At 39.9% G+C, this 27388-nt stretch overlaps 1 protein-coding gene across 1 annotated transcript; it reads right to left on the bottom strand.

The window, feature by feature from the left end:
* Window positions 1-105: 105 nt before the first annotated feature.
* On the bottom strand, window positions 106-27388 carry LOC117414198 (NUAK family SNF1-like kinase 1). Its single transcript, XM_034023996.3, has 7 exons — window positions 26232-27388; window positions 14038-14158; window positions 12535-12686; window positions 9833-9898; window positions 7062-7181; window positions 4464-4596; window positions 106-3600 (listed from the first exon to the last, which is right to left on the bottom strand). Exons 1-7 carry the CDS (start codon window positions 26586-26588, stop codon window positions 2537-2539), a joined length of 2013 nt encoding a protein of 670 aa, XP_033879887.3. The 5' UTR covers window positions 26589-27388; the 3' UTR covers window positions 106-2536.

The following is a 27388-nucleotide window of genomic DNA, read 5'->3' as shown; positions in this document are numbered from 1 at the left end:
TGGCTGACATGTAAAGGTATCAAGGATAGGTACAGTAGGTCCCAGTTTCTATGCTATTGTAGCAGACCAGTAATGTAAGGGTTCGTAAAAAGAACAGCAGAAATCCTTCATATAATACATTTTATTCTCAGAAAAACAATGTAACAGATATGTCCTGCTGTTTTTATGAATAATGATGGCCTTTTAAATATTTTTTTTTATTTAAATTCCTAAGCAACTATTTTAATGCATTCCTGTTTATATAAACATTTAAAATGAATTATGAAAGTGTTTAAATTATTTTTAAACGTATTGCTCCACTTATAGCCAAGTCATAAATTAGGAAACAGAGCTCAAACTATTTTCCATGCTGAGAAATAACTTGTGGAAACATTGCTCAATATACTTAATAGGGCAGACCTACGTCTGTAAACATTTAGTTATTACAGTACTGACAAGCTTTAGTGTATACACAAAACACTAAACCGTTAAACTCACAATATGTTCTCAAGGCAATATTTGAGTGTTTGCATGTTCATTAGGACGTGAAATGTAGATCTGAAAAAAGAATTCCTACTCTTGGCTCATGCCTTTAAATCTTTTGATACACATGGTTTTAAATCTTCCTGAATGGTACAAAACACTGTTTCCAATTTCATGAATAAGGTACTCTGACTTTGATTACTCCTTATATACATGCAATACAGGCAATATATTACAGGCATATATTTTTATTGAATACATTATTATTTATAAAATAACAAATACCTGGAACATACAAAAAACACAATATTTTGGTTTCCATAGAACTAAATACACATAGATACATAATGACAGTAATTATGTTGCCATTATTAGATTTATTTGCATGCCACTCGAACCTTGGTCTAAAGGTTTTTGGTTTATTGTTAAAATCTCTCAAATTGCTCTGAGTTATAAAACTGTCCATTCCGCACAATGCATTGAAAACAATCATTGGCCTCTTACTGCAAAAACGTGCACAAAAATGAAAAATACACAAAAAGACTAAAAGGAGATGTTTTGCAATGTGTTACATTTTAGCAACTTGCTTGGAAGGGTTCGCAATAGCTTTGGCAAGCTAAAACAAAACTAGCAATTGGTAATATATATATATATATATATATATATATATATATATATATATATATATATATATATATATCTTTAAAATGTTTTTCAGGCACTGTTCATGGCTTCCTTCCTTTTTACAGCTTTTGTGACAATTTTCTTTTAGTAGAAAAATGGTGCAAACATTACACTTCAGCAGTTGCTTAGTAAACTCGGTAAACTGTCCTGCAATCCCCTAACCGGCATGTCACTTGTCTTCATCCTTCTTCTGCGTGTGCAGAGATGTGTATAATGAAGCACGGCTTAGAACACAGGCATGGACAACAAAATGAACTACTGAGATGGAGCAAAACCATTTTAAGACATCCATAGATGTTAAAGATTTATTTCAAATTCAAAATATTTAGAACACAATTTCACAATTAAAACATCTCAGGCTTTTTTCCATACTTATTAAGTTCCTTTGTGTTTGAAGAGGGGGCTAAGTTTTTTTCTGCCCTTAATAGCTCCACTACCATTTTAATTGTAAAGGAACAAATTGAGGGACTCCGATACCTGCAGAACAACACAGAGGAGGGGGCTGGTCTACAGTGTTGCACCTTCAGAAATGCTTCAATGTTAGGAAAACCTAGAAGTTAGGTATGGTGGCAGTGTAATAAATAGTAAATAGTTAACAGACCAATTACCCTAAAAATGCTTCTACTGCATTATTTGAATAGGAATCTGGAATGTTGTTTGTCTGGGTGTTTCCATAATTATTTACAATGCTGCATACAGTACATGTGTGGATGTGAATTCCATGCCCCTGAGTTCAAAGCGGTGCTCCTAAACAATGTTGCATGAATTTCGCAGCTTTCTATGTAGTGGCTGCACGTCACGAACTTTAGCAAAGAGGATGCTGTGTGAGGCTGCTGTTCTCCTTGCGTCTCAGTTCCACCCCAGCTGTAAGACTGGGTACAAGCAGTTAGCTGTAAAAATAAATAAGTGCTACGCCTAGTTTCCATATGGCTTCTATGAGCAGTAACCTGAAACCAGCTCCAGTATACATAGGCTATTCCAGACAGTGAACTCTTGAGGGAAGTTTTTACTAAGACAGATCCTTAGAGTAGCAACTACAGGAGACATGCAGATTGATTTTACTTTGAATTCACCATCTTAGCTGGCGCCAACTATCTCTACCGGCTGTCTCTTGGCAATTGCATGGATGTTTTCAGTGTTGTCCTGGCATAACAAGGGAACTAAAACTGAAAGCTTGTAGATCTGTGGCTTACAATATTGTACATAACAAAGTGCCCTATTTTGAAGGCAGTGCATATTTTCAGAGAGGAATAAAATTATGTTAATGATATAAAACTAGCAAGGAAGTACTTCTCCATGCTTCAGAATAGGGTCTAGAGTGTACCGTTCCATTATGCTGGGAACAACATTCCCTCCAATCAGGTAAACTGAGCCAGGTTAGAATCCAGTGCTATAAGTGTTCACATATCTTCTGAGCTTGGCAGTAGACCTCCTTTCTCTCCTCCAGTGTAATTTCTTCTCTCCCCTCCTTCACCTTCCCTCTTGCCTCTGAGTCCTCCTGCTCTTCCTCAGAGCTGCAAAGGCTGTTCTTGCTGCTCTGGGCAAAGAGGCGCCTCTTGTTTTCAGCTGCAGCCAAGTCCAGGAGGTCGAAGGAGTCGCTGGAGAGCAGGCTGTCGTCACTGATGACGCTGGGCGGCCGGCTATGAGCCTGAGCTTGCTGCTGCTGCCTGCTGCACCCGCTGGACAGGATCAAGTGTTTCAGGGACTCGGAGAGCTTGAGCACTGAGATGTCATCGGGCAGATCTATACTGGCAGAAAACTTGCCATTGCGTTTGAGGATCCCCTTTCTCCGCAGCACTACGTCTCCTGTTGGCTGGGATTCCTCCCCAGGCTGCTTCGCTTCACTCTTGCCTGAGCTGTCCAGGGAACCGCTCCGCTCTGGAGACGAAGAATACCCTGACTCCCTTTGGTAGCGCTTCTTGAGGATCCCTTTCTTTGGCATTTTGGATGACACTGGTGTCTTATCATGGTTAGGGAGAGCCTTTGGGCTGCCGGAGCCTGCAGCTGGGAGGTGCTTGTCCTGATTCTCGGGGGTGCATAACTGAGAGACTGTGTAAGGAAGGCATGCAGAATCAAAGCTGCTCCTGGTTTTCAGGATCCCTTTTGGCTTCTTGTCCGATGTTCTGCTGAAGGTTCTTTGTTGAGGTTGAGTTATGTCATTCTCCTTTTTGGACTTCTTCAAGCAAGTTGCCTGCTCACCCTTGGACGTGTGAAGCAGAGGGAAGCTAAAATAAAGCTGAAGATCTGGTGCGCTATTGGGCTCTTGCGCAATGGGTCGGTTCTGCCAGTCGATGTACCGTGCCAGTAATGGAGAGGGACAGTCCTGCCCAGAGACACAGTCACACACTGACTTATCGTAGCCCCAGTTTACCCACCAGTGGTTTGCAATATCTTCTACAGTCGCTCGATCCTCTGTGCTAACTGTTAGCATCCAGTCGATCAGCCCACAAGCATCTGTTAATCACAAAAAAACACAGTTTATCTACAGTGAATATGAATTAACACCATTTGTGTAAGGTGTAAGGTACCTCTGTCCTGGGTTAAAGTTTCTTTTTTGCACCACTATCCAAATAGCTACTTTATAAAATCACCATGCTTGCTTTACCATGCATATCTGTGATTTCCCATGCTTACATGTGCTTTATTATAATTTCACTGTGCTGTTACTCTGCTTTACTATACTTTGCTATGCTTTAAACACAGTATACGTCAATAAACTTTTTTTAAGCTTCTGCTAAAACGAAGACTGAGGGCCCATTCACTCCAGCCTATAAAGCGTGATGTGATGGAGAGCTGCTTTGAGCTTGCTCTGAAAGCAAAGCAAACCTGTCTGTTCCAGTTAAGATGATATTGCATGAAGAAAGAAGTACGAAGGCTTTGAAATAAATAAAATATAAGGTGTATGCTTAAATAACCACCTAGATTGTGTTTTAGACAAAGCTCTGTGTAATATTTGTACTTAAAAGAAGAACGGTCTCAAAAGTGATGGGCCATTCTGGAGAAAAGACTTTGCAAATTTCCACCCCCAACTTTCCTAAAGGAATTAAAAATGGCAATTAAAGAATGGTCACGTATCCCTCAAAAAAGATTTTAACACCACACAGGCTGGAATCCTCCTGGTTTCCCACTGTGCCCATTAACCCTCGTCACAGTGTTAAGGCAGGTGTTTCACTGTTTTATCCAATCCATGTCATTATATTTTAATTTAGAAATTTTGCTTTTCTCTAGTCATTTTCCATGCCATTTGCAAGTTCGGAAAGAAACCTGGAAAAATCTCCCTGAAATGAAACTGACACACTAGTGTCGTGGATTGTTACCTGACGACTGATGGGGTTTCCTGTACTCGCCACGGCTGATCTGTTCTGTCAGGGTCTTGTAGTTAGCGTTGTCGAATGGCATGCTTCCATACACAAGGGCATAAAGTAAGACACCTAGAGCCCAGCAGTCCACCTGCAAACAACAATGGGAAATGTGTGCTGCAATAAAACACAGAGCACAGCACCTTAACTAAACAAACTTCTATTGCTCTATTGGATGGATCTATTGCTTGTTTGTGATAAATGCTGTATTTTAACACAGCACATTTCTTTCTTCTATGCCTTTCCCTCTCTGACTTTGTGTCTTGAACCCTTTTCCATGGGCATGTTAAACTTTCAGAATAAGGGTTCCCAAACAGGTGCCCCATGACAGGCATCCTGGAAGAACTCAACTCTCAAACTAAGATTCGACATAATCAGCGTTGCTAAGAATATATAAACGATGGTCTCCTGGCCCCTGTTCCAGAACAATAACCACTAAGCTACTTTCCTAAATGTTCCAGTATCTCTCGATGTTGTTCTCTCATAGTCTCTGAGATTTGAGTGCTTTGTTAGTCAATGAAGGTATTGTGTATCTGTATAGTGGAGCTAACGCAAGGTCGGCTTGGATCTCTTTTACAGATTTTCCATAATAATAAATGTATGTATTTGTGAAACTCCACTCCACATTAAATCTATCCCTCTGATTAGTTCAACAGCCATCCATAAGAAACTGATTCTGTGCTCTTCTAAGTGCAGCTGTCAAAAGCAATGATTGCTAATTATTTGTTGGTTGTCATAGAACATTACATTTAAAGTTGAAACCTGCAACATCAAAGAAGCGGTCTAAGGGAGGGGTGTTTGTATGTGTTTAAAACATAGGCAGGCATCTTTGAATTAAAACATCAATAGGCTGGCATCTTTGAATTAAAACATCTTTTTTTTTATCTACAAAAGACAGAGAATACCATTGCAAATCCTCTAAAAGCCTGTCGGCCAGACATGAAAGGCCCATTTCATAAAGAAAAATAAATAAATAAATGACTTATTTGTTTAAAAAGAAGGTTTCAGACTGATGTCCATTGGGTTTGTTAGTTCTGCAGAAAATGGAATGAAATCACATTAGCTTGGAGGGTTACTGCACCCTGAAGCAAACAGGACCCCCACTGCCAGGGCTTAGACGCAGAAATAAAAGCTGCTAATGCCTCCCACAGCGAAGGAGATTACAGGCTTTCTCTTGGCTCAATTCACTTCCACTTGAGCTCAGGTTACACATAATTAGATATAAATAATTTATGAAAACAGATTTAAATACATTAGCCCATATTTTTTTTGTTTTTAAATGTAAGAATTTAAACCGTTTAGCTTTAAATCGCTGACATTTGTACCTATCCGAGAAGAGGTTTGCTATGGTAAAGCATCATTTTGAAGTTTACCATGTTTTCTCCTTGCACATACTGTATCTGATGTGTTTTCCCATGCTTTACTACATGCCTGCTTCACCATACATATTGTTAGCAGGGTTACAATTATGGTTACTGTATGATCCAAACACAATCTGATGTATTGTTATCAAGTCTGCTTATAACCAGCCCTGGAAAGACTTTTTCAACCCTAAAGATATTTTTTATATTTATTATTCAGCTTCGACATTGCTTTCACACATTAAAAACTGGTTAATGCAATCCGCCCTCGTTTTATTATAGGGGCAGATATAGTGAGGGGTCATTAAATACCCAATACACTACCACAACCACTTGTTAGCAATCAAAATATGCTGTTTTCCACAATTACAGCTGGTTATGAGAACCTTGCTGGTGGCAGAGTAATAGAGACTGAAATGTATGTATGTGTTGTGGCTGGATTTCTTTAAGTGGTAGAAAGGTGAAAATTGAAAAAAAGCATCAGGATATACAGCAGTCCTTGCTTTCCATATGTTACAATATTTTTATGATGGACACATATACAACATACAGAAACTGCTCAAAACCACTTCAGTATATTAAGAGGTGTTTCAATCGCAGCTCCCGTGTTGCATATTGCACAGTGAATGGTCTCTGGCTGCTCCTGTCGTCTCCTTTTGCTTTAATAGTCCAGATAGATCATTCCCCTCTGCTGTCTCTGGCCACTTTCAAAGTCATTATCTCAATGCACAGGCTCAGCAATATTTCTAAACATTATTACAGGCAAGACAGGGGGGCTCTTAACACAACACGTTATTCTGTTTGCTTTTCTCCCTCATTCCTGAGTTTGGTGCGCATTCCTTGTTTATTTTTTCAGCCGCACAGAATTCCTGTGCTGTTACTCTAAAATATGTGAAGCAGTTTGCAAAGTAATGTATCACAGAACATATAGACACTTATAGACAGATGTAATAAATAACTATTACACTATAACTAAGCTGTACTATAATAGTAATAATGACATTGCCTCATTCAAAGAATATTCAACTCGTGACTTCCATTATTATCTTGCAACATGCCACAGCAATGCCGATTAAATGTTAAATACTGGAAGTGTGTGGACAGTACATGAAATAAGGATCGGCTGGTGGATTGAGGGTATCCTCACTTTTTGAACAGATAGCCAATGAGAGATCTGTCATCTCTCGAGACTCACCTCAGGCCCCCGGTATGGCAGTCCATTGACGATCTCTGGCGAGGCGTAGAGGGGACTCCCACAGTAAGTCTGCAGGACCTGCTCCTTCTTGAACTGGGTTGACAGGCCAAAGTCTGCCAGCTAAAAAGAAAGCAAGACAGGCTAGTGGTCAGGTCCTTGCACTGGCGGTTACACACTTTCCACCAATCTCACTTAAAGAGGCATGTATCGGATTGTTATACAGCTATAGTGTAAAAACTAAATTACAAATTGTACAATAAAACAAGGAAGGGGAAAGAAAATGTCAGCCACCTGGTGCCATTTGCAATACATGCAGACCCTTTACAAGCATACTTTCAAAATGTACTACTAAATTAGTAGTACTACCGACTTTTATAGCACATAGTAAAATAAAGCAGTGACTAGCAGTAACCAGCTGTTCAGTAGTTCATTACTTCTTAGAAACCGGTACTGGTATAGTATATTAATTGCCATGAGTTTACAACTTGCTAATAAATCATTTACTGCTTGGTTACAGACTGCAGACACCCTAAAGCAGAAGTGCTTAGAAAAGTGCATTGTATTATTCTACATTCTGCTCTGTTGGAGAGTTTGGGAATACTGTGTATTAACCCTGTGTGTGTGCTCTGTGTGTGACCGAACTGTTTTATAGCGCTGTTTGTGCGCTCTGTTTTTAAAACTGCATGAAATCCTTTAAAACTATTTATTAATGTTCTAAAATGTAATTCCTGTATATGCTACTCGCTTATTCCATACATCTGAAACCACACGCTTCACAATCTGTTTCAATTCAAACAGCTGATTACAAAGAAAATAGTGACAGTGCTAGTTTGTTATTAGTATATACTTTAAACACACAAAAACTTTTTGTAGTTTTGCTGGTTGTAAAATGCTGCTCTGCTGCTGCGATAAATCAACTCCCAAATGAACGTTACTAGTTGAATATTCGGTGCTATCTCTAATCTCACTAGATAGATACTGCTTAAATACCGTTATATAAATAAGAATTATAAATCAGGAAACGAGAAGCTATTCGTTTGGAGCCCACTGATGTTGTTTATCAGTTTTCTACTGGAACTGCTCTGCACTCTTTTTAACAGACTTTGCAGATTTATACTGCAGTGTGATTCTGTGACACACCATTGTGTTATACTGTATATGAGAGACTAGATTGCTTAGTTTAAATTCACGTAGAAACTTTCATTGGTGCAAAACTATCTTTAAGTGGATACAGAATCAAATGCCAGCCTATCGGACCAGTCTGTTACAATGCTGTTCTAATAATTATTCATTACGTTCAACGACTAGCTGGAACTTCTACATCCAGTCCAGAGGAAAGCGTTCCTTTGTTTATTTTGCTGCATCAAGCTGGAATAACCTTCCTGCTGAAATAAGGGCAAGTGTTACTCTCCCTGTTTTTAAGGATCTGTTATTGCAGCACTTAAAAAAAAAAAAAAAAATCCTGTAATTGTTTTTAACTTCAGCTCATGGCATATGATTTTAGCATGTTTATTGTGTGAATAAATTAATGTGAATTTTAACCTGCCTGTAGTCCTCTGGGACACCCTTGTAATGAGATGTTCCATCTTACAGGTCTATCCTGGACTGGACATTTTAGATAAATAAATACATCAATATTGTAAGAACCCATCTTTTAAAACTGCAGCAACTTTTCAATTGTAATTTTGGCATCTAAGAATCAGCTGCTGAATTAAACTCCAGGCAATAAACTGAGGCACACACTCGATAACACAGGACATGGTGGGGGGAAGAGATAACATTAACAAAACTGAGAAGAGTGGTTATAGTATAAACTCATTTCTAACTACCCAAACACTTACCCACATTATACCCCTAGGGAACTCAGCTCCTGTTAAATATGAAAAGACCTTAGGAGACTATCATCAGCACTATCAAATATTTCCTGAGCTGAGCAAACTACACACACACTCAATCGCACACAGAAGAGCTGCAATACGTCTAATAATACCTTGAGGAATTTTAATGCCAAGTGTTTTTATTATCCCGGGATTACAGCTTGTTATACATGGGAAGAAGCTTGTTTGATCTTTAAAATAGATGTAGGTAAGAATACTGAATCCTTAACATTCCTTGCATTTTTCCAAGGGTGCACAAAATCTGATACACCTTCCATAAAAGGAAATGAATGGCCCAGAGGCACTTTTTTTTAAGATCAGACGTTATATTTTTAGAACTGCTTGTGCTATTTTTTGCAGACAATTTGTCTTGAATCTGAATGAATTTCTGAAGCGTGCCATTTTGCCCTGAGTCCTGAATGCAAGGGTTGCGATCATGGGCAGGAGCTGTGGAAGCTCAACTACAGATGTTTTCAGAACAAACCCTTTTTGCCTCTGCTGTGATTAGAGAAGTGACCCTATTTATCTGAGCGTGTTGTTTTATTGGTCATGCCAAGTACACGTATTATTATTATCTAGTTATGCTTATTCTCAAATGGGGTCTTGACTCACTGCCATTTGTAAGTAGGACATTCCAACCCAAAATCAGGATAGCTTACATGCTTAATTTCAAAAGAACTACAAATTCCAAAGCCAATATTTGAACCAGGTTCCTAAGGTACAGATGCGATTCTAGACATCACAAAATATGAACCAGAAAACATAGTAGTCTGCTCCTGGAAAAAAGTGAATCCCAAACATTTAGACTAGTTATATGATACAATATTTGTGCAGGCTATGATTTTGCAATATATGAATTTTGCGATGTGAATATTATTATGATAATTCTTTTACCTTAACGTTGTAGTCTTGATCGAGAAGAATGTTCTCCAGTTTCAGGTCCCTGTGAACGACTCCATTCTTTGGAGATAAAGTGACACTATTTCACCAACAAGCTGATAGGGATGGCACTTTACCTGGACAGGTCAAGGACCAGGCCGCTACAGAACCTTAAATTAGGCTGGTAGAGAACATGCTTTAAGTACATAAAAACATAAGAAAATACACACAATTTTCGGTCCATCTAAGCTTGTCCGGTTCCCAGTAGCTGATTGAGGGTGGTGTCATGAATATTACCCTGTTCTTATTTTTTGTGTCAAATAATTTTACCCCCATTCTTTATCCATAATAATGTTCCCTAACCACATAATTTCCCCCAAACATCTCAGAATTGAAGGTCAGAGGGTATCCAGGGGCTTGACAGCAGACTAGAGGACAAAGGCCAGCACTCCACGTGTCCTCTCAAGCTCACCAGGCACCATTTGCCGACCCCTGCCAACCCACAGTAGCGCCAACCAAGATCAGCAACTTGCATCTGCCAAGACGTGACCATGCACTCCCTGACTTCATGACCGTCCCTGCACAACACACGGTTGTGCCTTTTCCAGAAGAACACTAGGGTGCCTATCAGGAAGATAAAGCTCAAGGAGATTCTGGTTTGGATATGACATTATGAACTGGACAGAATATTTAAGAACATATAACTTTGGTGCCAGGTAGTGATCAAAGCCAAGGGATCCATCGAAGCCTACACAATTTAGTGGCGTATTTACAGCTGTTTTGTTGCCTGCTTAGTAACGTAATCTGGACAGTGTTTAAAGGTGTGTAGTTTCCCATAGATTTTTGAAAATGTTTATTTTTTTTCTTTCCCTCGAGTCTCATTGGGAATTGCCTCATTACAAAGCTGGGAGTGGTTTCTTCAATGCTGTCTCTGGGATTATTTGTACTGTGTGCAGCTGTGCGACTGATCTTATGTAACATACTTTTTGCATGCTCAAACTCAAAGTGATGTTATTTATTTGTATTTCAAAATGACTGACCTGGGGTTAATCTAACAAAACATATTGGTGCCCTGGAGAGCTCTGAATTATCGAGAAAAAACAAAAACAAAAAGTTTGGAGTTGAAACAAAAGAAAAGATATAAGATAGTTTATTAAATTCAAAATCTCTTTAATATATGCATTTAAAGTATACTTAATAAATAGCCTTTTTAAAATACTGTTTATGTTCTGTTAGCTGTTTTCATTGTGTATTATTTATTGTATAATTTATTATTTTAATTTTTTTAAACGTGACTATATTTAATCTCAAGGAGATCTCTTACACAGCTGGCTGATGTTATTGACTTCCAGTATTAAGGTAAGCTGTTTAGAGCACTGCATGGGCTAGGTTTGAACGACTACATGCATTTAAACCATTTCACTTTTAGTTCTGTTATTTCAGTGTCCCTGTTGGCTTTGTCATTGACATTGATATACAGTGCTGTATTTTTTGCTCAGAAAATGCAAGCAACATTTATTTGTACTGATTAACATAAAAAATTTAAATGGATGAACATTATTGTATGTGCCACTTAAAAATATATATATATTGTATTAGTGTGACATACATACCAACGGACAGACAAACAGACAAAGTACTAAGACCGATCCCCAGATTCTAATACACTCTGTAACTTGTTTCATCTCAGTCGGACAAGCTGTTCTCTAGATATGTTTTTTAAATGGCATGTAAACTGTGTCAAGTTAAATGTGTAGAGAAAGCAAAATGTATGTTAATAAAAATATATATTAAAACAAACATAGTATTTGGAGGATAGGTGAAATAAAAACCCTGTTTCTAGTGTCCAAAACCAGTACAGTATGTAAGCTCAAGGGTAAATGAGAGCTGCAGCGCTGTGATGGACAAGCTTTCTGACACTTGATCCTAAATCTCGGATTAATTAAATTAATTTGACAGTTTCTCGTGGATGAGCCGCTTAATTGAAATAATCCCTTTCTTTGACTAATGACGACGGCCCCAGATTGCAAGCTCACCTCTGAACTGAACAATGAGCAACGAGGCCCCATCTGTGGCTGCTAGACTGTGATAATGTTATAATGGTAGCTATCTCCTTCCCAACTGCTCAGACTGTCCCTGTTCTAGTCTGCTGATACCACTGAAATCCATCATGCAAGAATGAAGCATTGAAGTCTCGGTCAAGTGCATGGCCGTGCCCATAGAAACATTTAAGTACATTTGGTAAAGCAGGTGATACTACCAACAACAGATGGGACAAGAAAAAAATATAGGAAGAGTAATTTCATTTGAATGTTACTTAGATCTGTAACTAACTTTAAATATTTGTAACAATTAAACAAGGCTTGGTAATAGTTAAATCTTTCTCGGCTGCACACATCCTCTAACCTTGGAGAAAATACGTAGTGTTATATACAAAGAGCGAGTCGGAAGATGTTTTTTGCACCCAGAAATGTACCAAATTGTTTTTTGAGGCCTTGTCAGTGTCTATGCTATCGGCTCTTCGGCTTACATGAAATTGTTTGTGGTGTGTGATTTATTGGACTGTGTGTCCAGTACATTTGTGATTAGTTTTAATAGATTAGTCTAATGGACTACAGTACCAGTTTATCCATTTGCTTATATCTCCAGTCACAGGCACACTATGTTTCCACAGACATGAATCTAATGAATTGGTGTTTAGAGAGGCAGCGGCTCACCTTGTGACAGTAGTGCACTGCTGAAGTGAGCTGTCTGAAGAAGCTGCGTGCCTCCGGCTCTGAGATCCTGTGTCGGTCATTAACGTAATCATACAGCTCCCCCCTGCTGGCATTCTCCATAACAATGAGGATTTTATCTTTGCTTTCAAAGACTGCCGGGAAAAAGAAAAAGAAAAGCAAATCCAAATATTTTGATTAGTTTTGCTGTTTAAATTAAACAAGTTCTGGTCACGTCAGTCTAGCCCTCGAACAGTGAGAAGTTTCTGCACACACAGCTGGCAATGACTGATTGGGCAGGATTGAAGAATGAACTTCTCATACCTTCTCATAGGGATTTGCAATGCTTTCCTATGCTTTCACTATGCTTTATTCCACTTGTCTATGCTTTTACTATGGTACACCCCCTGGCCAAGAGCTCATCAATGCTTCTGCATGGTGTAATAGACTACCCTTGTTTTGCTAGTATGGGTACAGGGCTGACCCTTACAACTAAGCTGAGGTACATGAGAGGCTTTTGAACAGATCTGCAGAGGAGCCTGACCTGTGCAAAGCTGTTCGCTTGGTGAGTGTAAGATTGCTGGTTTGTGTCTGGCTACCAGTATCATGTTACTAATATATTACAATTATGGAAGGTTATAAATACCTAATTCCCTACACTATTTACTACATCCTGTAACCACAAAGTCATTCTTTAATGGCTTGGCCCAACAGCTCATTTGTGCAGATAACACTGATGCCAGTGGTAGCACGTACTGTAAGAAGGCCACATCGTCCACCTTGAGCAGAACATTGTTTAGGAGAATATACTGTCCTAAGTGTCTGCTCCTGTCTGAGCGAGGGAAGCACTATGTTGTGCTGCGAGTTCCTATCTCGTGCTATTTTTCCAATGCAGGAGGTGCACGTTTGGCACTGTAATGCTGAAGGGTGCTGAGATCTGTGTGTGTCTCTATCTGTATATCTCACGCCAGCAGGTCAAGTATTGTGATAATCTGGACATTCTTTTCCTGCCCTGGAGTGGTGTGTGTGGATGCCATGGTGTTAGACTTGTCTGCTTTTTAAAAAGGCTGACATATAAACAGTATCAACATGCTGAAGATTATTTCTAAAGACATGGGTCTGTATTGCTATTGCCATCAGTAAATGCATTGGCATCCTATTTGCCTAACATTGCTGATGTTTTATCAATAACTGTAAGCAAGATCTCCAGTAACACTAAATTAAGTTAAGGTACATGGTCCTTTTTGGAAGCAAAGATGTTTGCCCATGCAGCTAAACTGTAAAATATATTTGTATGTTCAAAGTACAAATTCAGTTTTTATTTAGTTAACCTTTATCGCCTTCGGCTCTGGACGCCTAAGTGTATCCGCGATCCACTTTTCAGTCGGTGTCACACATTAATGCTGAAGTAAAAATCAACGCATGTGTTAGTGAGACACAGGCACTAAGTGAATTGAATTGAATGGAACATATTCTGTGTAAAAGCCCCTCCCTAAGCCCTCTTACCTTCATTAATGCGGATGATGTTGGGGTGCCTGAGTGACGACATGATTTCAATCTCCCTCTGAATGTGAACCCTGTCAAGCTCATCAGTGATCCGGTCCTTTCGAATGGATTTAATGGCCACCTGGAAATGAAGAACAAGGTCAATGACATGTACTGTACTGTACAGATTGGTATGGGGCCTGAAGATCATAGGGGTATATCTGACACTGAGGATATGTATTGCATTTTGAAACTGGCATAAGAATGTAGTTATTGCTGTATTTTAGGACTTATCTAGACCGAAAGACAGACAAAAACATCTGCCTTATGGTGACACACTTACAAAGCAATGGTACAGGTATGACAGAGTTATATATTGTATTGTTCTCTTTTTCAGTCATCACACCCTAATCAGAAACTGACCTCACTAGGAGGTCAGAGGTAGCCCTGCCGGTGTCTGCTTGACCTCACTAGGAGGTCAGTGGTAGCCCTGCAGGTGTCTGCTTGACCTCACTAGGTGCCTGGCCAGTAGGGTTCGCTGTAGCTAGATAAGGAGAAACAGTCCCTATCTGTCTGCCTTCTTAAATGCGGGAGTTCCAGAGCCAATGCAATGCTCGCTCTCTCAAATTCCCAGCAAGGACTGGTAACTTTGCACATCCAGGATGCAAATCTGTCTCCACACCATGCTTTTACCAGGCATTTAGGGACCTTTAGCTGATATATTGTTTGTTATATCTACATTATATATTCCAAAACTGGCAGCACATCTTACAGTGTGTGGTTAAAGGACTAATATTTTGTGCAGTCAAGCTTTCACCATTCAGAAGTGAACCAAGACCCCTTATGTATGTATCAGGTACAGCATGTGAGTGTAAAGGTGTGAATACAATTTCTGCAAGCTCCTGTTAAAAGCTGTCATGGGTACTTCAACAAAGCAAAGAGTAGGCTAGACAGGTCTCGTCATCCCAACGTTAAGAAATGCCAAAAGTGATTTTCTGCTCAGAAATATTCATGCCAGCTGTTAAAGTTTTGTAAACAAGTTTAAAAAGCCTTCAGCAGCTACTGTAGGGAATGAATGCCAGGGAAGAAAAATGTAACACTCCATCTGTCTCATGAGACAGAGCCCTCGATTCACCCCACGTGGGGTGAAGACACTCGGACCATTGTTCTCCCCCCGTGACACGTGGCACTGTTGCGGGGGCTTGACAGCTGATATGGGTCCAGTAATGACCACAAAACAGCTTCCCATGACACAAAAACAAGGGAAACTTGTCTGAAGTGCCTGGTACCCGACACTGTTATTGCAGGCCAGTGCCAGGCGTTAAACTGCAGGGGTGTGCCAACTGTCTACAGTGTTCTTCATTTCTTCATTTCACAGCCCTCTGTTGTCAGGACAGTGAGTCCCAAAGAAGAAGAAAATGAACCAGAAGGTTGTTTTTCCCATGCCGATGATACTGTACGTGGTTGCCCTATATTTTATATTCTAGTGCTGGGACAAACAGGGATCAAATTGTCAAAAAAAATTAATGATCAAAACCTGCTGCAAAATGTTAATGAATATTCGAATATCCGTTAACTCTGAATTAGCTACAGAAGTATAATGTGTACAATATTACACTGAAAAAAATTCCTGGAGTACTACATCAAAGTGGTGCACCATCAGATGACTTGCTAAAGAAAGGAAATCAACACTCTGTACAGTAGAAGTTGTTATTTATTTCACACATCATTTATGCATTGGTTTCCTTTGCATCTTTCTGATAGTTATTTATACATTCTATGGAATGAACACGAACATGGTTATTTCTCCAACCGAACACAAGCAATGTTTGTTTGAATGTTCAACTACTTGTCCCAGCACTCTTATATTGTTTCTTACTATAATTGCCCATCACTTAACTATGGTCGCACTTTTTGCTACACACACTTTGCTATGCTTTTACCATTGTATTTTGTTGTAATCTTTTCAGAACTTCGCAATACAAGCACTTCAAAAGGGCTGTGAATAGGTTCCATAGATATTATTTAAAATGCCCTATTACTTCCCTGTATAAATTTATCAAACTATTCCTTTAACTTGTATTTCTCCAAACTGTGCACCTCCTCTTCCTGTGTGAAAACCTTTACATTCACAAAGCACCCACAACCTTATGCACAAGACAAGATTAATTTGTACAGCAGCTTAGCATGCACCACCCAACCATGTCATGCAGCGGTGCAAGATGATATCAGGAGAATCAAATATAAAACAGGCTATTGCAAGCACTTTGCACCATGTACTTGGCACCATGCACTTTGCACAGATGGTTTTATTTCTGGTTATATTCTAGTTCTGAGGTCTGTGAAGTTGGTTTGACTCACTATACTGTGCCTGCCCTAGAAAAACACTAGTGTATTTATAGAGCAAAATGGTGCCAGGAAATGCCTTTGCCTGGATGCAAGCAAGCATGTAAAGTGTCTGACACCTTTATCAGCATACAGTCAATTACAATGGACTGGTCTGCTTCCTTTCATGTTCTCACTGGCCAGGTCTCCATGGTTATTATCACAGCCCTGATTGCTGCTTGGGGTAGTGATGGAGCTTGTGCTTAGAATTTAGTTTGGCACGAACAGGTCCCCCCATCTCACCTCTTTTATATCGCTGATGTTTTAGCCAAATGAGACTAGTAATGTCAAATTTACCAAATTTACCATGGTAAAAGCAAAGCAAAGTGTAATAAAGCACAGTGAAAGCATTGCAAAGCACGGCAAACCATACTAAACTATGGTAAATGCATACTATAACATTGGGAAAAGCATGAGGAAACTGCAAAATTACTGTGCAAAATTAACGTGGTAAACTGTAAGGGCAGGGTTGAGAGTGTGGAGAAAGGATACACTTCTGCCTCAGTCTCCACAGATGTTCAAGAGATTGGGAGGGCCAGCAATAGAAAACCTCAGAGCAACCCGTGGATTTAAATGAGAGAACTTGTACAAAACTTAGTAGAAATGTCTCAGTGCCAGCTTTCAGTCCTAGTCTGTATGCAAATGTATTTATCTCACTCTCAGATCACCCACGCTCCATTTTCAATGATAGTTTGCCAGATTATGTACCACCAATAACGGTGTGAAACACTACACTACATTGTGGTGCTGCTCATTCATTGGGATCCTTCGAGAACCAACTGGATGCAGCCCTGGAACCATGTAGTATCAATCGTTCATTGCTTTTCCAATGTTTTCTATGAAGCAGGTTCAAAATTAAATACGGGCGGTTAAGCTAAGTGAATCACTGTAGCTCTAACTGTAAAACAGAATAAAAATGCAGTTTTGTAAGGTCTATTATTTTTACTGTATATTATCTTAATTTCACACAACTTGTTTTTCAAATATCCCACAGGTAGTCAAACCACAGTTCAGTTATATATGTAACTTAAGCTATAAAGTTTTTTTTTGTTTTTTTTTAACAGCACGAATATGCCTTGCAAAATGAAGTAAACATCATACATAGGAATGCATATCAGTCAATCCACAGTAAGCAGTTGCGTTGAAAGGAGTCCATTGGCATGTCCTCTAATTGAACTGTCTGAGTGCACCCTGAACAAGGCGGAAGTGGCAACTCAGAGGACACCCAAGACTGTGCTTGTTTTTCATGCTGGAGGCTTTCAGTTTCAGTGTAAACAGCTCGTCTGACAGCGTGTCGATGGAAGAGGGAGGACTTTGCTCAAATACAGGAGGCACGTGGCCTCTCTTATCACCACCCAGGGTGAAACACTCAAGTCTCAGAGCCACTTCCTCATTAACATGCCACTTCCGGAAAAGAAAACAACCACGATGGAGTTGTGTAAGTGCTGAGGTCACAGCAGGTTTCGGGGAACAGCTGCACCATCCCTTCCACAACTGATAAGGCTGCCAAACACACCCATTCACAACCTGCAGGACAGTGCTGCTTTTCTAAGATGTAATGCAGAAACAATACAGAGTAGACAACATGTGTGTATGTATATATATATATATATATATATATATATATATATATATATATATCTAACAGAAATTTGTCATACAAAGCACTAGAGTATATTTCAAAATCATGTCCAAAATGTAACAATCTGTTTACATGTTTTATTATGCCACTCAGTGATGCTTGCTGGGTCCTCCTTGGGGGTAGGAAACACTTCTTTACACAGAGAGTGGTGAGGGTATGGAATTGGCTGCCTAGTCATGTTGCTAATGGTGAATCACTGGGATCCTTCCTTGACAATGTTTTGAGATCAATCAGCTACAAGTAACTGGACGAGCACAGATGGGCCGAATGGCCTCTATTTGTTTGTACATTTTCTTATATTCTTGTTTTTTAATACCTACATTACAGTCTCCTGAAGTGAGATCTATCTTCTCATTTGTCATTCTTTTTTGGAATTTAAATTCGTTTTTGTAGACTAATATGGCAAGAATGGATGAATTATTCATATATTCATGGCCCCCACTGTATAATTGAATGGTGATCTTCTATGAAGATGGCACAGTGGAAATGTCCTTGCATTGGACACTAGTTTTCCCCTAAGACCTAGTTTGCATGATATTGGATATAAAGGATCTATATGTTTGTTTATAGCAGCTACATTTGGGTGTGTTTACCTGGAGTTTAACCTAGAATACAGCAGTAGTAGTTACCGAATTCCTGTAGTTCTTACCAGAAGTAGCACATTAGGAAAGTAGTTGGTTGTGTCAGTTTAGAAAGTGGTCCAGACCTGATAGGTCATGGTAACAATAAAGCTAAAGGAGGAAACATTCAACTCTAGCTCCACGCTGAAATATTTTCCTAACCAAGCTGGATTAACCTCTGCTTCCGACCAAGGGGCCAGTCCTCCTTAGACGAATCATGTCAGACTGAAATCTTGACCCTGTCTGGGGATTTGGTCCACGGTTTCCCATTACAATTACCTCAATGCCAGACACTTACAGTACATTATGTTTGACACAGTTTTCAATCTGGAATATGAAATTCAGATCAGCCTGGTCAACAACATGAAATCACGGAAACTTTTTTTCAGAAAGACAACCAAATAACCAAAAAGATTCTTATCACACTGGAGTATTTGCTGCTAATACAATAATTGTGTTACCTGCAACCCCTTCTGCTAACCTCCCGTTTTATTTGTAAATCCCTTTCCTATCTATCTACAGATGCCCTTATCATTGTGTAGTTCCATACGTCAAGTACACCTTTTCTTTAAAAAACCTCTAAGGTACAACGATAAAGCAGACTGAAGGTGGTCCTCCATGCTTTCCCTGCTGCTTAGTGATCACCCCTTTCCCAGTAAAAGAGAGCAATGAAGGAACTCAAATACCTGCAGACAAATATGGAGGAGACAGCTGTTTGTTGTGTTGTAGCTTCAGTGATGCTTCAAAGTTAATAAAACTTATTACAGTGAACCGATCAAAGGAAATAGATTAATGTAAAAATGTACTACCTAGACCTTTAATTGTAAGACGGGGACCAGGTATACAGGTGAAAGCTGGTCAATGCTATACTCAGTGCCACGCGGCTGCTTTTTTAATAGTAAGACGGCTTGGCTACACTCTCTATGCAAGGCCTGCTGCAAGGCAACATCTGGAGAGGTGGAAAAGCAAGAATGGTAACTAGGTGCTTAGTTGATGTAGCCATTTGATAGAAATAGACTTCTTTCTGAAACCAACTTTCTTCCTGGTTCTTGAAGCCCTGCCATGCCTGGTGTAAAACTGCATCCCCCTGCTCTCTCTCTCCTGCTCTCGCTCTCTCTCTCTCTCTCTCTCTCTCTCTCTCTCTCTCTCTCTCTCTCTCTCTCTCTCTCTCTCTCTCTCTCTCTCTCTCTCTTTCTTTCTCTCTCTCTCTCTCCCAGCACTCCAGGTCTGGCATACTGGCCGGCAGCCAGACTATCCAAATAGAATCTGGAATTACATCTCCCGTCGCTGCTCCAATTATAGCCTGAATTGAGTCTCCAAAAATAAAGTGGGTTTTGTTTGAAAGAATCCGAGGCATGCTGTAACTCCGGGAATTCAATCTTTTTGAAGACCAGCATTTTGGAATGTTTGTCTGGATGGGATGTTGTTGGAAGGAGGTCAGGAGGTAATCTTGTTGCAACACAACTTTGCTCTGCGTGGGAGTGGATTGTATCCTTCGAGTCACCTTTTAATGAAAAATTGAATCCTCGTGGTTTGTTTGTTTTTTGTAGCCTGTTTTTTCCCCCAATTTATTTCGTCCTGGGGGCAGGGCGCTGCAGAGGGACATTGTTTTAGCAATTCACACAGCTTTGATGGTCTTAGATCCGCACTCAATGGGTGCTTCCCCACACCACCACACAATTTGGTAAAATGAAAAGCTAAGGAGCGGATATGCAGGGAGACTGAAGTAACCCCTCATCCCTCAGCAGGGCGCGGTGTGGGAAACTACACACTGTGCCTCTCTGTGGATGAAGCCAGGCCAATCCAGCCCATTCCACAAGCACTACAAAATGTAACAATATCTCCCAAGTCTTACAGCTGGTTTCGCAGACCTAGATTACCACAAATCTTGGACTGCCTTACCTTAGGGGCTGTCCCAAAATTAACGTCATTTTCTGAAAACGTACAAAGCATGTGCTGAGATGGGGGGCAGGTTCGTGGGCAGAAAGGCCAAATATCAACACATGTCTGTATATTTCGAATGAATCTGTCTCTGTATAGTCCCTTTTTATGGAAACAAAGACATCGTGCTTGCTTTTTTTTTAAATGAACCCTTTTAAAACCAGCCCCTGCTGTGACAGACACATGCCTTATTATCTAAAGAGTATTCACATCTGTCTCAGGGTATCAAATATCAAAACGTTACATGTAACTTTCCAAATGCATGTGTTTATGGAGGGATTAATGACATTCTGCAACCCCTAACTGCATTTAAAGCACTGTAAAGTTATTTTCACCCAGCAGCTGTATTTCTGTCAAATATTTTTTTTTACTCTTCAGACGAATATTTTTAGTATACTGTCCAATAAGATAACATCAGCTTTCAATCTCTAGCCCTAACCTTCAACCAGCTTTAACCCAAATTAACCTACCTCTAAACAATGAACCCCAAACCAACAGGGTCATATTTCATCTTAGGATCTTACTGTATATAATATGGTTAGCCACTGTAACCCATGCTAAGCTCATTACAAAAAACCTTGTTATTTGCAGTTGTGGCTCGTAATTCATGGCTGTGGTCAGAACCCTGGGATTTATGACTGATTGACAGCAGTGGAATACACTGACAAAACACCCCCACTGCACTACAAAACCCCTCTGTCTGTTTTATCAATACTATAAAACAGAAAAAAAACACCAGAATGAATGTACTTGTTTTGGGTCACCAACAGTGCATATAAGGTGTTGTAAAACATAAAAGAAGTCCCAAAAAATGACAGTTAGTCCTGAAGTCAGCAACATTGTCCTTGGGCAAGCTCAAGGACTACGAAAGTATGGATTTTGCCCAGCACTGTGCTCTGATACAGAACTGCAATGTAGTATCAAACTTTTTCCTCCAAGGGTAGAATCAGTCACTCCAAGATCCTGGTTACACAACAAGACAAGATGTTTGGCTGCGCTGTGACTGCAGCTGCAGAAGAGCAGTGGGAATGCTGGTACTCTTTAGGGCATTTCAAAGTGTCAAAGGCCTTGTTTACAGCCACAAAGTTCACTCGCAACAGGGAGTGGTCGCTGTGTTCAGAATAAATGAAAACAAATAAAAATGTGCAGAATGATCTGGCGGATGAAGACATCTGGAGGGAAATAGGGGTAAGAGACAGCCTGTTCATTCCCAACATTTCTTACAAGCTTGTAGGACTCAAGAAGCTTTCCCAGCGAAAGCCAAGTGTATTATCATTACACTAGCTAACCAACCGTTACCAAAACAAAACTGCTCCCAGGAACCTTGGAAACTCTGAATAAATTATCCTGGCCCACCATCATCTTTTTCTTTTTTGTTTTACCCGGTTTTTATTATGCTGTAACGTGATGTGAAGCAGCACCTCCACTTTTAGAACGGGCTGCTTTCAATGGCCACAGTGGAGATGACAACACTCTCTCTTTACTACAGACATTTGAGAGCAGGTGTTATAATAATATGTTGACCTACTTTCCCTGATCAGATACAATTTAAGGGTTATTACCCCTATTATCAACCTACTTTAATTGGAGGCTTTCCGTAATTCTAGGGGCGAGGTTCTGCCCGCTACGCTAACCTTATTGGCTTATGAATTCTATACAGACAAAACCCATCTTTCACCATATGTGCTGACACCTTTTATTGGACTAACTAAACAATAATTAATCGCAAGCTTTCAAGACCTCAAAGGTCTCTTCTTTAGGTGCCATCAGATTCCCTTCTCTTTGTCTATCATCTTTGGACTGATACGGCTACCATTTTATCTATCAATGACTATATGTTCTGAAAGTCTTTTGACCATCAGCCACCACCTTTGCAAGGTCTTCTAGTGGTCCTCCATGCCCTGGCCTTGTTGGAGGTCAAGGGGCGCTCCTTCTGGTGCACAAGCGAGATCCTAGCCACACTTCATTTGATACTACATCTAGCAATGCTGTGCCTCCATCTGTGAACTAATATTTGCTGAGATCATCATTACACATTTGGAAGATCAAATGTTTCAAAAAACGCGAGGGTCGCCAATCATGCTGTTACTCCACTTGATGCATATTTTCTAGTTTTTTGAGGCTGTTATACTAGAAGACCATCCAGGTGGGAGTTTGCAATTCAAAAAATATGCTGAAGTTCCACAACACATGGTGATGGTTTCTGTAAAGTTTGATTAGAGTAAGCAGCTCTTCTTAGTTTGTCTTTATTGTTGGTTAGGGTTAAGTATGTCAACTCATTTTAAGATTTTAAAGACTTCAATCAAGTCCCTTCTAATTCTTCATTGTTCTAGGCTAAATAAACGCAGTTCTTCCAGCCTGCATAGCTCATTTAAGGCCAGGGATTAGCCTGGTTAGTCTAAGACTCTCTCCAGGACCACAATGCCCTTTGGTGGTGTGGTGACCAGAATTGTACACAGTACTCTAATTGCGGCCCCACCAGTGCATTAGACAACTTCAGCATAACACCCTGTGATTTGTACTGTACACTTTTGGCTATGCACCTAAGCATTATGATGATTTTCAACATCAATGTTGGTGCTGTAAAAGATATAAACTTCAACATTGTTTCTTCTCCTGTGTTTTGTAACATAATTTGGTGCTGGGTTTACATTTATTCCTGCGATAGTCTCTCTGTAACACAACGCAATTATTAGTTTGTTCACTTTTTCCAGCTAATTAAAAATAAATCAATATCTTAAAAAAAAAAGTATTTATCTGAATTGTAAAAGAATGTTCAAACATGTTCCATTAACCACATCAAGCAACACAACCGCATGCAGCAGTTTGGCAGCTATCCAATGTCACATACTTCTGAAGCCCATTCAAAACGCTAGTCAAAACGTTTGTCTTTGTCATTGTTTCTTTTAGTAGTTCTACATTCCAAATACGGAATTAGTAACTTGAATCATCAACACCCTCCAGTGCCACTAAAACCACGTGTGCTATGTGAGGTTGATTTATTTTATAAGGGTAGTATAAACAGATGTTTACTACTACTGTGACTCTCCCCTGCATCTCTCAATGCAAAAACACGTACTATTTTCAATTAATAAATTATTAAACAAATAGCACTGATAAACCAGATGGGAACATTCTACTTGCTTCTAAATAAAAGTATAAAATCCATGCCGTAGTTAGATCAGGCATCCTTCCTTAATAACCTGCTCCAAGTGTTCCTTGCACAGGCCGAAGTATCTGAAATAGGTTTCTACGTAGAAACTGGCAGATTGACAGAAGCATTCCTTGGCTGAAATGCCTGTCTCCATAGCCCAGCTTAGACCATGCCAAATCATATTCCTAAGTGCACTTCATTAATAACTAAGGGGTATTGGTCCATTAATATTTCACAGTTTCTTAACAGTAACACATGGGGCCCAAGCCTCCTTGTTAATGCTTTTATAAGTGTCAGCCAATACTAATTTAACAAATATGTTGTAGAGTATACAACAAAATAATACACACAGGGATCTATTGTGTTAAATCTAAATACATTGCTTAATCTAAATACGTTGTTTAATAATTAAACCAGGACCTTCCCTTTTTTTTTTTTTTTTTTTTTTTTTTACATATTTTGACAGACTCTGATGGATATTGGACATAAAAAGACACCGATGGATATTGGATTTTCACTGCTTTGGTCCACAAATTGCCCTATATGTTTTTAAAGAGCTGTCATCTAACTATGTTAATATATTACAGAATATATCAAATGAATCAGCCCATTATCTCATGGTAATTGGAGATTTGTAATCGGCTGATGGGAATGTATTTAGCTGCTATGCCCTTTTACAGACAACTAATACTGAAGCAGTTTATTCTCATCAAGGTAGTCAGGTCTGCAAAGTGGTGGAGACCCAGTGCATCCCGGGTTCAAACCAGCTACCGCTGAAACAGCTGTATAAAATGATGACCCTGTTAGAAGTCAGACATTGTATCTCAGTTGGGTAACAAAGTGGAAATAAACAAAAACCGACAGTGCATCATACCCTTCCAAGAATAGCGCATTGTACTGTTCCAAATACATAACACCCACAAAACACTCAACCCTTATCAGACGCAAACTGCCAGTTACAATCCTGCCCCGTTCGATAAATAAAAAGTCATTCTCTGGTATTTGTTTACTAACAGTGTCTTCCAAGCAGACCTTAGTGGCAGTGCTGTTTGTTTACTTTCCCAAACACAAGCGTCCTCCCTCATTTACAGTACACCATTTTCATTTTTTTTTTCAACATAAGAAAAGTTTGAGTGAGAAAAGGCAATTCTGCCCATCAAGACTCGTCCCTTGTTAGCACACTGTTTTCCCCTATTAGGGAGAACTAATTTAAAAGCATACAATCTAGCTTTTCTTTTTTTTTAATGTTCCCAGTGTTTTAGATCCTGCTACTTTGTCTGGTAGGCTATTCCATGCATTTATAAAACTCTATGTAAAAAAGTGCTTCCTACCTTCTGTTCTAGACTTACTTTTCCTCAGCTTCAATGTATGCTGTCTTGTTCTCTCTGTGTTAAGTCAGAAGTAGGGTCTTGGGTTAACTTTATTTATACCATTTATGATTTTAAAGACTTTAGTTAAGTCCTTTTTCCCTTCTTTTTTCTAGGCTGAGATTTAATTATTTTAACCTGTCCTCATACAGTAGGTCATTCATTAAGTCCTGGGATCAGCCTAGTTGCCCTTCTCTGTACCTTCTTGAGTGCAATGATGTATTTTTGTAGTGAGGTGACCAAAACTGCACACAGTATTCTAGGTGGGGTCTAACTTGACACTCGGTGTGAGCTGTTCAGCTGTAAATGAAACCTGCTAGATTATAGAGCATGACCAAATGTATTTATGTGTGTGGAACCACACAGAAAGAGAATGTGAGACTCTCTTAACAGCTGCCACACAGATTGACAATAAAAACAGTGCCACTTTCACTGGAGGTATAACAACAAACACCACTACAAAGCCAGCACATCCAGGGAGGCAATTATGAAAAGGAGCTAAACCATGTCATGAATCATGCAGTGTATAAGGCCAAGAGCAGTTAGCTGTTAGGTTAGCTGAAAATCACAGAGCCCAGACCCTATACAAATTCATAAACCAGGCAGATAAGATGGTCACACTTTTGCAGGCAACCTTGTAAGAACTTTATCCAAAAAGAGTGGCAGTCCAGCATGCTATTACCCTCCAAGGGGAATTGTGCTAGAACTGGTGATGCAGTGTTTCAGGCTGTGTGTTATGAATACAATTAGTGTCTCTTCTGTCAGACCAAACAATTAAACCCACCCCTCTAGCCTGTCAAAGAATTGGTGCATCTGGTTTCAGAAGGTTAGTACAGTCCACTCTTTTTAGGTGCGTTTTGTTTTTCAAAATGCTGATTTCCTTTAACCAATGAAAAACACTACTGAAAAATTACTCATTTGAAAAAAGAAAAAAAAAGCGAGAAAATAACTGTGACATATAGACAGGCAATTTAACAGAAACTGACATCCTCTTAAGTTTCCACATATTCGCGTAAGCGGTTCTGTAAGTAAATTGGGTGACGGTCGGACAGACAGACAGCTTCCACTGAACCCAGCGGAAGATAATAGGATGCTGCAATACTCACGGTCTTGCCAGTCCCCCTCTCCACGGCTTTCTTCACCTTCCCATACGTCCCCTTGCCAAGCGTCTCCAGTACTTGGTACCTGTGTTTCAGGTTGTGTTTATGCTGGTGTTTCTTCACCATGGCTGGGCTGGACTGGGTATCTGACGAGGCTGTATCGCCCTCGGTCTGCACACAGCTCGCCTCGAATGATCTTGCTAGAATGTTGCTGTCATCACAGCCGGCGATGCCGTGGAGTCTAGTGACACGCTTGACTGACTCGACCCTCTCACGACTAGAGCTCATGCTGCTACCTCCGGCGTCACTCCTGCCCATCGTCAAGCTGTCACCGTCCCCTGCGAGCCAGATGACACCTGTCATGGGCTAAACGGCTTTGACAATGTCCCAAGTGATAAACAGAAAGCAACGCACACAGGAACGAGATTTCGTGCTGAGGTTTGGTCAGATGTATTTATCAAAATTCGCAATTTACTTAAAACAATTAATTAAAGTTTAAGCTACTTGCCATTAAAAAAAAAAAAATGTTTTGTTGCCAGTTTAAAAACAAACACCCGAAACTGCAGATCTGTTTCCGGTATTATTTATAGGTTATTTCCATACTTCATCTATAATCTGCGGTTTATGTCCGTCAGTATGCACTGTTTTGTTTAGACGTGTTACATGCGCTTGCAGTTTGTTTGCGGCCGGTGCACCACTTTCTTATTCTGAGGACCGTGCGGTATTTCCGTTCACAGCTTCACTGGAACAACATTCTCGCGGTTGTGAGCAGGTGCACGAGAAAGCAAAAACTTTGTTTCAATCTTCAGCACAAACCCATCTTAAATGTTTAATTAACTTCCATTTGTATGCATTATCCTTTCTCATTGCCTGGATCCCTGCAGCTCTGGCCGCCTCTGACATTTCTCCTTCGGCATCTTTTTTTCTTGTTTTACTAAACGCGTCTCTTCACTGTGTCTCTGCGGTTTCAATCAGCTCGGCGCATAGCTGATGCCCCTGACAGCTCTGCTCAGCCTTGAGTCTCTGTAGCCTGCTGCTCGCTTAACTCAAACTCCAGCTGGCTGTATCCGTGAGGTGGCTGCTCTTCCAACACCAAACAAACCGTGGAACAACTCACATGGTCCGGGGAAATGGGAGGAGCCCCAGCGGGGACAGAAACTGAG

This window comes from Acipenser ruthenus, chromosome 25 (genome assembly GCF_902713425.1).
Source record: "Acipenser ruthenus chromosome 25, fAciRut3.2 maternal haplotype, whole genome shotgun sequence".
In the NCBI taxonomy this organism is placed as follows: domain Eukaryota; kingdom Metazoa; phylum Chordata; class Actinopteri; order Acipenseriformes; family Acipenseridae; genus Acipenser; species Acipenser ruthenus.
Note: the sequence above shows the minus strand (reverse complement) of the source record. Positions and strands in the feature narration are given on the sequence as shown.

Bases quoted from the DNA above. Each gene is read 5' to 3' on its own strand.
- LOC117414198 (XM_034023996.3), bottom strand. From the start codon at position 26,588: ATGACAGGTGTCATCTGGCTCGCAGGGGACGGTGACAGCTTGACGATG. The intron at 12,687-14,037 runs GTAAGAGGGCTT...TTTTCCCGGCAG, and splicing joins CATCATCCGCATTAATGAAG to TCTTTGAAAGCAAAGATAAA. The intron at 3,601-4,463 runs GTAACAATCCAC...TGTGATTAACAG, and splicing joins GAAACCCCATCAGTCGTCAG to ATGCTTGTGGGCTGATCGAC.